This window comes from Mobula birostris, chromosome 3 (genome assembly GCF_030028105.1).
Source record: "Mobula birostris isolate sMobBir1 chromosome 3, sMobBir1.hap1, whole genome shotgun sequence".
In the NCBI taxonomy this organism is placed as follows: domain Eukaryota; kingdom Metazoa; phylum Chordata; class Chondrichthyes; order Myliobatiformes; family Myliobatidae; genus Mobula; species Mobula birostris.
Genome location: NC_092372.1, coordinates 44,554,129 through 44,566,699, shown reverse-complemented (window position 1 = coordinate 44,566,699; position 12,571 = coordinate 44,554,129). Strand labels below are relative to the sequence as shown.

Below are 12,571 nucleotides of genomic sequence, written 5' to 3'. Positions count from 1 at the left end.
ATTCTGGAATACCTTTGTACCATACCACATTTTCAAGCAGAACAGAAATCCAAAAACATTTGCCAGATCTCTCATTTTGAATGCTAATCCATGCCCAATATGCACAACTTTGAAATAATAAAAAATCATGAGATACTGCCGTTGGGTCAAACTACATATCTATAAAGTACAAGTTGCAGTGACTTTTAAACTGATATTTAAGACTGTTCAAAGAATCTGCATAAATATGATACACAACAAAAGCAACAGTTAATCTATTCTACTAATATATAAATATGTATAAATGAACATCTGCACATCTTAAAGCAAGCCCCAACCATCATTGTCAGCAATATTCTATCCCTAATATTTATTTTTCTTTGAGTATATTATTCCAATTAGTCCCCAGAGAATCTTTGAAAAGGAGTTGAGATTCAAATAAAGCATTATTTGATGCTCATGTGCTCTTTCCTTTCCTTCTCAATTACTAATTTTTCATATGCAAATATATCCCAGCTGTTACTAAATACTAATATACAGACTAAATATACAATAGCAGAAGCAGCATACCGAACCGTATATAATACTAAAGGACCATAATTAGCTGTCATATTCATCAAACCAACTCATTTACAATGGTGTCACATTCCCTCAATTCAGAAATCAGGCTAATTATTCCAGTGTTCTTTTCAGTCACATTAAATTCCAATTGAGTGAGCATCTGGGCTGTTTATCCAATGACAATATTGCTTGAATATATTTAATGTGTAATTCACTCATACATCAATATGCATCCCATGACTGTGATAGGAACCAATCAAAAGATTCGTACAGGTTGGAAGGTGAACGAGATGGCAGCTGGAGAGCCCTAATTTGATTTATAGAAACATGATTCAATATAGCGGCATGGGACAAAACAGTCTTCCATTTTTTTATGATAATATGGATTGAAATTTCAAAGGTAATGATTTGCTGGCCTCTACTGGTGAAAGCTAAAGAACTTGTAGGCTGTCAATGTTATTCAACAGCAAATGAAAAATAGCAGAGAAAACTTAAAAATTAAACTTTAAAGTGGTTTTAAAGAGTCTCCATATAAACATATAAAATGACCAATGAAATTAGGTTGAGTAGGACCTTTCTCATTACCTCATGCCCTCTCTTGGACCAGAATCAGAATTATTATCACCGGCATGTGACGTACAATTTGTTAACTTAGCAGTAGCAGTTTAACACAATGCATAATATAGAAGAAAAAAATAATAATTAATAAATAGGTAAATCTTATTCAGTATACTTTATACAGTATATGTATATTGAATAGATTAAAAATCGTGCAAAAAACAGAAATACTATATAATTTTTAAAAAGTGAGGGAGTGTCCAAGGGTTCAATGACCATTTAGGAATCGAATGGCAGAGGGGAAGAAGCTGTGCCTGAATCGCTGAGTGTGTGCCTTCAGGCTCCTGTACCTCCTACCTGATGGTAACAGTTCCTACAGACAAATGTAGGAACTGTTTAGTGAGGAAGAAAGTTTCTGAACTCTCTCGCAAATGATCATTTAAATGTTAAATTTCATACCTGTACAAAAAAGATTCTACAATTGTTTTTAACATCCTATAACTTCTTACCCTTTTTATGTCAGTCAATATAACCCTGCATTACATTATCACAAAACATAACCTTACCCTTGGCTTTCCGATAATATTTTGCTGAATCTGATATCTCTCTCCTTTAAAGGCCAGTTACCCTGACGTCCAGAGCAGGAACAATGCAAGTACTCCTAGTGTGATCGAAGCGGGGATAGTTTTTCAACCATAGTGGATCACTCCCTCCTTAAAGCTCCCTCTTACAGTGAGTGGTATTGCTTCTTGAATATTCTTGTATTTGACAGCAATGTTCAAGTAAATTGGCTACATAGACTCTCAAATTTTGAGCTCCATTACTCCAAAATCCATCAGTTAAGAAAATACTTAGATTGAAGTATACATCTATCTTCATGGCAATTCATCTGTCACTACTCTGAGTCATAGAAAAGTACAGCACAGGAGTTGTAGAAAATTTGGCCCATCTAGTCCATGCAGAACCATTTAAACTGCCTGCTCCCATCAACCTGCACCCTGTCCATAGCTCTCCAAACCCCTACCATCCACGTACCTATCCAAACTCCTTTTAAACGTTGAAGTTGAGTTTGCATACACCACTTGTGCTTGCAGATCGTTCCACACTCTCAGTACCCTCCGAGTGAAGATTCCCGCCACCAAGCTCCTTTTTCACCTTTCACCCTTAACCCATGACCTCTAGTTGCAGTCCCAGCCAGCCTGCTTGCATTTACCCTATCTATACCCGTCATAATTTTCTACAACTCTATCAAATCTCCCCTCCATCTTCTATGATCCAAGGAATGAAGTCCTAATTAATTCAATCTTTCTTCAGGTCCCCTAGTTCTGGCAACATCTTTGTAAATTTTCTCTGTACTCTTTCAGCCTTATTTACATCTTTCTTGTAGGTAGCTGACCACCTTTAATATCTTTATTTTTCCGTTTCAGGGTTCTTTTGAAGACCCTAACCTGGAGTTACACGCAGGCTTCGGTTCTTTGTGGGAATGGGACCCGTTCTCATGGTTCCACGACTGGCCATTGTTCGACGTGCCAAGAGTTTGGCCTGAGAGTCTCGACTGTGTTCGGAAGCCTAAGATCTCAAGGCTCTGGAGACGGGCGGATCGAGGGTCAGTGTCATGGCAGGAGACTCATGTGTCGTCGGGGAGGCTGGAAAATCTTTCACTGTTGGCCCAAAGACCCAAAGTCTTTGCGATCTTGGGACACAGAGCTCGAAAAAAGTGACGAAATGGACTTTTAACATTTGTAAATCAGCGGGTTGTTGTTATGTCTACTGCTCGCTGTGAAAATGGGGTCACCTCCCTCTCCCTTGCCAGGGAGAGAGAACCTGTGTTTTGTCAAATGTCGGATGAAATGCGAAGCCTTTGGGGTAACTTTGGTCTGTGTCTTTGCTATTGCTCAGCACACGCTTGGGCTCGGTGACGGTACCAATGCACTTTTTTTTGCTGGTGGGGGAGGGGGGGTTGTACTTGCTGCTGCTTACATGTAGGAGGGGGAACGGGGGGGGGGACTTTGGGGTTCTCATGTTTAACTCTCTTCATTCTTTGGGGCACCTCTATTTTCGTGGATGTTTGCAAAGAAAAAGCACTTCAGGATGTATATTGTATACATTTCTCTGACATTAAATTCGACCTTTGAACCTTTGAAAACTTCATGCAATACTTCACATTAGGCCTCACCAGTGTCTTATACAACTTCAGTATAACATTCCATCTCCTGTACTCAATACATTGATTTATGAAAGCCAGTGTGCCAAAAGCTTTATGACCTGTGACGCCATTTTCAATGAATGTCAATGTTTTCTTGTAATTTAATGTTTCTCGTCATTTTCTAACAGCCATCAACTTCTATGCCATGAGTAAACTTGAGTATATGTCTAATAACAACTCATCAGTTAATAAAGAAGATGCTAGAGATCACTTCCCTCTGGGACGCCACTTGTCACTTCCTACTATTCAGACACACCATCACTTCTGTTTTCATCTATCTCAGAACCAATCTCCTAAACCAGATCACAAACAAGAGAAAATCTGCAGATGCTGGAGACAAAGTAACACACACAAAATGATGGAAGAACTCAGCAGACCAGGTAGCATCTACGGAAAAGAGTGTTGTCAGCGTTTCAGGCAAAAACCCTTCAGCAGGACCTAAGCAGATCATTGATTTTCCCTTAACACCTTAAAGAAACAAAAACTAATAGAGAAAATAGCCAGAATTCTCTTCGTTTATTTGGGACACTATGCCGCTTTATTGGGACAGGAGACTGTTGCCAAATAATTTCTAACTAGCATCAGTTGCATGTCATTAAAATGCGAAATCAGGTGTTTTTTTCTAATATATATATAGAAATCACGTGAACATTAAGCACTGCATTGCGTTTCATGCGAATGGTTTTTAAATAGCGTCAGTTATGTGTGTTTGTGTTCAAAAGTAATGATTTTTGTCACTGAAAGATGGCAAGAAATAAGCAGTGAGACAACTCAGAACTATTCTGTTCACTGCGGTTTCAAGCGTGAGTCTTGGAGATGTCAGAAACAGCTGGGAGTGAAAATGAAATGATTCCTCTACTTTGTTAGGAACAATTAAGAATTTGAAGGCATCAGCAATAATCTTGAATGTTACAATGAAAATGAAGATTTGGATGATGCAGTCATCAAACTCATTGCATGAAGGCAGTCCATCATCTGTACTCGGTGTCTCCGCTGATTTTGTTCATTTACAATCAATCAAAAGAATGCAGCAGCATACACTGGATGAATTCCTCGGTCAATAACTATTAGGAACTAATGCACAGTTTTCTGGTACTGTAGCAGTATTGGTAATGTTCTAATTTGTTACTCAGTTAAATGGTAGTTTGTCTTTTTTATACCTTTTTAACTAATTCTATGAAACTTCGACGAATTGGGGCAGCTGCTTACTTGGGCCAAAATGTACTGGTCCTGCTGTGTCTCAGAATCCCCTGTATATGCAATTGATAAATGTCTTTAACCACCAGATTCTACGTTTGATTTCAACATTTTCCCTGCTACTGTAAAATACTTAAACCAATTTTATGCAATGTTGACGAAAAACGCCAATACACATAGTTAGAATTGATCAGTTACACATAATCCCACTTTGAAACACCAATATCTAAGGTTTACATACGAGTTGAGTAGCTTGGCGTGGTTCCAGCGGCCATCAGAATTGGACTGTGCTTTTGCTCTTGATATGGATTGTGAGGTTAAAGGTTGAATACTTGGCTCCATTCCTGAAATGCAAAAAAAATGCACTTTAAAATAATAGGTACCAAAGCTGATTAACATTTACTCTTTGTAACTTTAAAAGCTACGATGAAGGCACTTTTTTCCATGTTGGATTGATAAGGTTCCTAAAGACCACCAGAGTATGTTATTCTGTGTGAAATATGAATTTTTTTTACTTCAAAGTGAAGAATGGTACTGAAATGATGTTGACAGGAGGATTTAAACAGTTCTCATCAACTTATGAATGTGGCCCAGGAGAAAGTCCAATCGGGATTTCTGGGTCACCAAGTTAAAAGATGACATCAATGGAAAATGTTGTGGGGCTTGTTAAAATGACGACAGGTTTACACTCTACCTGAATAGGCCGATTTATTGTCGGTTCATTTGGACTACAGAATACACTGTGAACAAAGTGTAACGCTGGGAATTCAATCAACATGGTAGTTTAGTGCAGAGGAGAAATGTTGCTACGTGTCTCTAATATATGCAGTAATTTTCATAACCTTGAGATAACTATTATTTCAAATTTGACAAGAGCTGCAATGTTTAATACACGTCTGTGTGTAGGGAAAGAAAAAAATTGCACTTGAGTTAAAAGGTTATAAACGAAACAAATCAAGAGTACACAATAAACACAGTAGAGTGGGTTGGGGGTCTACAGTCAGAAAGCATGACTAGATCACACCTGGAAGGCAGATCTGGATACCTTAGGAAGCTTTGGCAATGGTAGGAGTTATGAATAAACTTGCCTGTATGGTACCTAGACTCCAACATTAAATTAGGAGTGATCCTCTGTGATTTATTTTGTTTAAGGAATTAACTTGCAGCATAGTATGTAGTCTTTGGGGCACAATGTTGTGCTGATCTTTTAACTTAAACCATAATTAATTTAACCCTTCCCACCTACCGTCCACTGCCTATCTAAGAGTCCTTTAAATGCCCCTGTTGTATCAGTCTCCGCTATCAGTCCAGCAGTCCACCCCAGGCACCCACTACTCTGTATAAAAAAAGCATCTGTAACATCTCCCCTAAACATTCCTACATTCATCTTAAATAGATATCCTCTGGTATTGGCCATTGCCACTCTGAGAAAAAGGTATTGGGCCACTCTACCAATGGCCCAGGAATCTCTTCTCTCACTTCCCATAGTCACCTGTCCAGCTCTGGAGAATGAGATCAGCAAAGTTTTGGAAGTATTAGTGGAGAACAACAATCTCAGTGGAAAGGAATTATTTCGACAACATAGTCTAAATGCTTGTTACCACTGCCTTGAACTGCGCATTATTTTGGGTCAATTTTACTTTTTTGACTTATAATTCTCATTAACCAAACGTGTTAAAAGATATAGGCTAAAATTATCTCATTGGGCCAACATACTAAGCTAAAAGCCTACTTTTAGTTCTATAGAGTAGAATAACATAGCATGGAAACAGCCCAAGTCGCCCATGCTTACCAGGGTACCCACCAAGCTAACCCCCTTCTTATTTATAAACTTACCCAAATGTCATTTAATATTGTTATTGTAGCTCCTTCTCAAGCCCTTCTACTGGTAACTATTATTCAATATTTTCCATTTCTCCAGGCAGTAATGACAAGAATACCTCCTATTCTGACTTTGACAAATGCATACAAGTTATCACTATTGGCAGCTAGGTTACTTGTTACTGAATAGTTGCATACACTATGATCGGTTATCACTATTGGCAGCTAGGTTACTTGTTACTGAATACCAGTAGTTGCATATACTATTATTAGTTCACAATGGCCCAGAGACAACACAAGGCATACCATAGAATCACAATATTGTATCAGGGGATTAAAGGTTACAAGCAAAAAAACATGCAAAAGTACAGTAATAGTACTTTTATAAAACTGCTTTGGCTGGAAATCTGCAATAAAAACAAAGTACTGGGAACGCTCGGTATCCATGCCACATCTTTGGGGATGATTCCATTTAAAAAGTCAGTTTACTTTTTCCACTCCTAACTTTGTCACAGATTCTAGCAGTGTTACAAAGTAGATGTGCTTTGTCATAGATTAGATTATAGATTATTGAACTAAAATATTCTAGAAGCCCTGAAATAGAGAGGATCCATTTCTGCTATTTATAGCGGTTAGCATAACGCTGTCTCAGCACCAGCAACCCAGGTTCAATTCCTGCCGCTGTACTTTAAGGAGTAGGTACATTCTCCGCGTGACCACGTGGGTTTCCTCAGGATGCTCTGGCTTTCTCCCACTTTCTAAAGATGGGCAGGTTAGGAGGTTACTTGGGCAAATGGGTGTAAATGGACAGGAGGTCCTGTTACCCTGCTGTATCTCTACAAAATATATCTCTTCTTCTTCTCCTCTTCTTCGGTTGTCCATCGAAATCCGATGACGATGTCCACTCCTTTAACGGTGAGATCTTTGATGACTATACAAGTCCTATCCTGGACCCACAAGCTCTATTGCAGCCACATACACCCATAGAAATCACAAGTGCAAACTCACCAGTCTTTGAGTTCATTCTTTCTTTACATTTAATGAACTAAAGTTCTTCTAATTCCTGTCTTATTTGCTGTGATAGCTATACACAAGATATAGCTAAGATCTGGAAACATGACTACCAAACTACAGGCAAAATACCATGGATGTTGGAAATCAGATAGAGCAGAAAATTCAGGACACATGGCTGCATCTGTTGAGAGGTGCACAGTGATAATGATTAGTGTTCCAAATAAAACGTAACTGCTTTCCTTTCCACAAATACTGATTGTTCCTAGCATTTTCTGTTTTATTGAAGAAAACAGATCTCCCTTGTAAACAGTTGTTAAAACGTTACATAGGATACCTGTATCAATGGTGACATTTGAAGATTTGAGAACCGTCTCTCCATTAAAACAGGTCAAGCTGATGGTGTAAAGTGTCCCCGGTTTTCGATCTGTTAGCTTCAGGCTTCCATTTCTGAAATTTTAAGGAGTTTAATTGAATATACAGACATGCTACCAAACACCTGTAAAGTGCTGAAAACATGAATTTTAACATGAAAGCAACACGTGATGGGTATGGTGATTCATCATGCAGAATTTGGTGACAAATCAAGCTTTCTTAATTTCATGCCTTGTTATCTTAAATTGTGGCAAATGACACACTGGGGTCTCAGCGCCCACAAGTCCCACGCAGAACTAACTGCAATTATGAAAACACACCAGACAGTAAATTAATAATATGAAAGAGAAAACATTTCAGAAGAAACGGTTCTTATTCAGAATATTACCATGGTTTGCGTTTTGATTATTTGATAAAGGTTTTAGTTTGATTTCCCGTGCAAAAACAGTATGGTGACATCATTTGGCATAATTGACATCCAGTATCAGCACAATTTAGCCAAAATGAAATTAAATGGTACATGGATTATTAATCTCAAAACAATTCAGTGCCCAGCACTTTCTGGTTACATTCTGCTCTTGGGGCTCAGATCAGAACCTCAATGTCATCATCTCCAGCAACTTACTCAATGTTACATGAATATAACAGGCTGGAATCCACTAGCTTCTCCGAAAGCCAATGCTCATCAACATCCACTTTGATCCTTCTAAATACATTAGCTATATCGTTCTCCTCAAAGAAAACTGGACAGCATTGGTGAGGATCAATAATTCCAAACAATCAAGGAATCTAAACTGACAGATAATGTTCTAACCTCTGGAATATTACCATTTTTAATCCTTTTCTGTCAGTTTTCCAAATGACTTACATTTTGATTACACCTTGGCATCCTTTTCCTAAACCCGTATTTGTAACATTGCATGTTTAAAAATACTACCGTGTCTTATTTATTCTGTCTTTTTCAGTCATTTATTCAGACACAGCAAAATCCAGTGGGCTAGGAAAACACAAAGTACCTCAGAGAGAAGTCTGAAACTCAAAGCACCTGTGCTTCCAGCACCAGTAGTTTATTCCTTCAGTTTACCTTACTTATAAATTATTTTGGTTTGACTAATTTATATACATCTTAATGAATTTGCTTCATTTCTTTCTTGTAGGGGCGATAGCTTAGAATCTGCTCTTCTCCATAGGGATCACCTTAAATTCAGGATAACACATTTAATTACTTTTTATTTATTCTGAGATTAATGCCTCGAAATCCCTACGCTAGCTTTTCCACCCTGCTTCAACTAGTCATAGAAAGGGTAGTGGCGCCATCTACTGATCAACTACAAGAATTAACATTTAGCAACCCCAATAATCCAGTATCCTATAGTGCCAAACTAATGGACATTACTCTTAATGTTACAACACGTATATTTGACTTTATTTACTTGTTATAATGTAATAAATTATCCAGTGAACACAGTGAGCTTAAAAGAAGCAAGAAATACATGAGCATTCTAGACTCCAGCCCTCCGTGTAGACATCCAGGAGTTGGTTGCACATTCTGTTCACATTCTTGAACCCCGACGAGAGAGTCAAATGCCAAAATATAAAGATTTATGAACAATTGATTGCCGGGCCAGCAGAGTTTTATTGCACTTTAAAGCTTACATTTGAAAAGTGAAATTATAAAGTAATGAATGCATGAAGCAGAATATTGCAATAATGATAGTTAGCTAAAGCTTTACTGTCGTTGCTGAGGCAACAAGATTGCAGTGCCACTCCATTCAGTGCAAAGCAGCATACTGGCAATTCAGTCACGGAAAACATATTAAAATAATGTCTGAGTTATTTAGAGTGGCATCTCAGTTACAACTGAATTAAAAATAAATAACTCTAAAATGAAAAGAAACAATGGCTACCCCATTCAAGTATTGCACCTGCCCTTGTTATAAAATACAATAATCAAAGTAGTATCAAGAATTAAAACTGAAATTTAAAAAAAAATAAAGGGCTTTGAAATCAAAGTACCTATGGACAATGGGAGGGTGGAAGGGAACATTGTTCAGTTGCACGACAACCCTGGTAGGGGAAAGGCTTCTTTTTCAATCTGGATGTCTCTGCAGAGATGTTTCTGTATCTCCTGCCATAAGGTAGGAGATGAAACAGGTGATTACTGGGGTAGGGTGAGTCTATCATGATTTTGTGTAGACAGGGTCAATTATAGATGGTTTCCATACCTGGTAGTTGTGCCCCAGTGATGTTCTGTACAATCCTGATCACTCGTTGAAGAGCTTTTTGATCGATCTTGTTGCAACTACTGTACCATGCTGTCATGGAGATCAGTGTGCTCTCAATTACACATCGGTAAAGGCCTACCAGCAGATTTTCTCTCTTTAAATTTCTGAGATAGTATAGGCACCATTGAGCCTTCCCTACTATTCGGGAGGTGTTGGTGGTCCAAAGAGCTGCTCTGCGAGGTTCACTCCCAAGAACCTAAAGCTGGAGACCCTTCCACTGCTTCACCGTTTATGTAGTGGAGGTTGTTCATAGCTCTTGATCTCCTGACGTCAATAATCATTTCTTCGTTTTTTTTTAAATGTTGAGTGAAAGGTTATGGTAATTGCATCATTCAGACAGTTTCTCCACCTCTTCTCTGTATGCTGTTTCATTGTTATTTGTAATTAATCCAATCACTGTGTTGCTATCTGCAAATTTGGTGATGGAGTTGGTGGCATAGTCATGGGTGAAAAGAGTGTAAAGGAGTGCACTCAGTACACATCCCTGTGGTGTACCAGCGTTCAGGGTCAGAGAGGTCGATGTGTACTCGTCTAGTCTGACTGGCTTTGGTGTCACTGTTTGCAGGGCAAAAGACCTTTCCTTTATATCAAATGATGGGCCTGATGCATGTCAGGGGTCAGGGCCACACATGGCAGGGGTTAGTGGTGTTACTGAAGAGTGTCTCTGTCTGTTGATGGTACAGTATCTGTTTGTCTGTCATGTGCTGTGTCATATGACATAGGCAATCATGGTCTTTCCATGAACACTATTGTTCTTGGCAATTTTTCTACAGAAGTAGTTTGCCATTTGCCTTCATCGGGGCAGTGTCTTTACAAGACGGGTGACCCAAGTCATTATCAATACTCTTCAGAGATTGTCCGCCTGGTGTCTGTGGTCACGTAACTAGAGCTTGCTCATATGACCATCCACCACCTGCTCCCACGGTTTCACCTGACACTGACTGGGGGACTAGGCAGGTGCTACACCTTGCCCAAGGTGACCTGTAGGCCAGCAAAGATAAGGAACACCTTACACCTTCTTTTGTAGAGATGAATCTCCACCCAACCTCCCTGTTTGTATCTGTACTTGGCGGTTTCAATGCCTCTTTTAAAGTTTGACTTGACTTCACTGTATGCTGCAAGGTCACTGGATCTGTAAACAGTAGCCCGAGCCCTGTGCAGGTTCCAAACTTCGTTCTTCAGCCGTGGCTTCTGATTCAGGAATAGACGGATGTTTTTATTGCTAATGACATTGCCTACACATTATTCGATATAGCGCATGACATGGTGGTGTATTCTTCTAAGTCAATTCCAGAATCATGCTTGGATACGTTTCACCAAGTACGAGGGGTGATTGATAAGTTTGTGTCCTAGGGTAGAACGAGTCAATTTTAGAAAACCCAGCACATTTATTTTTCAACATAGTCCTCTCCTACATGTACACACTTAGTCCAGCGGTCGTGGAGCATACGGATCCCTTCTTTGTAGAAGTGGTCCACAGCAGGAGTGATTGATAAGTTTGTGGCCTAAGGTAGAAGGACGTGAGTTATACCGCTCTCATTACATGCACGTGCAGTTGAACTCTGAGTGAAAATGCAGAAAGTTTGAAGTTAATAACTTATCTCCTTCTACCTTAGGCCACAAACTTATCAATCACTCCCGCTGTAGACCACTTTCTGGAGGTCCAAGACACCAACTTCTACAAAAAAGGGATCTGTATGCTCCATGACTGCTGGATTAAGTGTGTAAATGTAAGAAAAAAACGTGTAAGGTTTTCTAAAATTGACTCCTTCTACCTTAGGCCACGAACTTATCAATCACCCCTCCTAATAGACTACATAGAACTAGGGTGACATGCTAATGTAGTGGTTAGCACAACGCTTTGCAGTACATGTGACCTGGGTTCAATTCCTGACACTGCCTATAAGGAGTTTGCACGTTCTCCCCTTGACTGTGTGGGTTTCCTCTGGGTGCTCCAGTTTCCTCCCACAGACCAAAGACATACCGGTTGGTAAATTAGTTGGTCATTGTAAATCGTCCCGTGATTAGGCTGGGATGAAATCGGGGATTGCTGGGCAGCGTGGCTCGAAGGGCCGGAAGGGCCTATTCTGTGCTGTATATCAATAAAATATTATTTGTAAAACTGGAGTGTCTAACAATGTGCAGTACTTGTTCAGAAAAGATGTCAAAACCATACACCCATATTATATAGAAGAATTTTTTTTTTTTTTTTTTTTTTTTAAAAAGGACTGTTTACATCTGCTGTTTGTTAGACCTCATTGTGAGGGTGGTTCAATCGATGTTGAGATTTGAGCACTCCTAGCACCCTGCCGAGTGCTGACTTCAGAGATCCCAGCGAAAGAGAGCTTGCTCTCAGCTAAATGAAATTTTCACATCTATGATAGAATTTGTTGAGGACAAATGATCAGATATTCATTTTCGACAACTTCTCGCCCAATAGGACAGCAGCTTATGGGAAGAGAAACAGGACAGTAAATCACTGATTTTTTTTTGGACTGAATGAAAATATTTCATCCCACTCTTGGTCCTTAAACTTCTGTCCTGCTTGCTTCTGCTCAGGTCAAACTGAAAGGAATTG

At 39.1% G+C, this 12,571-nt stretch overlaps 1 protein-coding gene across 3 annotated transcripts in view; it reads right to left on the bottom strand.

The window, feature by feature from the left end:
- Nucleotides 1–12,571, bottom strand: part of LOC140194581 (uncharacterized) — a 69,149-nt gene that overhangs the window by 32,746 nt on the left and 23,832 nt on the right. For all 3 annotated transcript variants that reach the window (XM_072251803.1, XM_072251801.1, XM_072251804.1), the window contains exons 3-4: nucleotides 7,671–7,783; nucleotides 4,743–4,845 (exon numbers count right to left, since the gene is read on the bottom strand). In XM_072251803.1, the coding sequence (XP_072107904.1) occupies nucleotides 4,743–4,845; nucleotides 7,671–7,783 (216 nt within the window). The remainder of the gene's footprint in view (nucleotides 1–4,742; nucleotides 4,846–7,670; nucleotides 7,784–12,571) is intronic.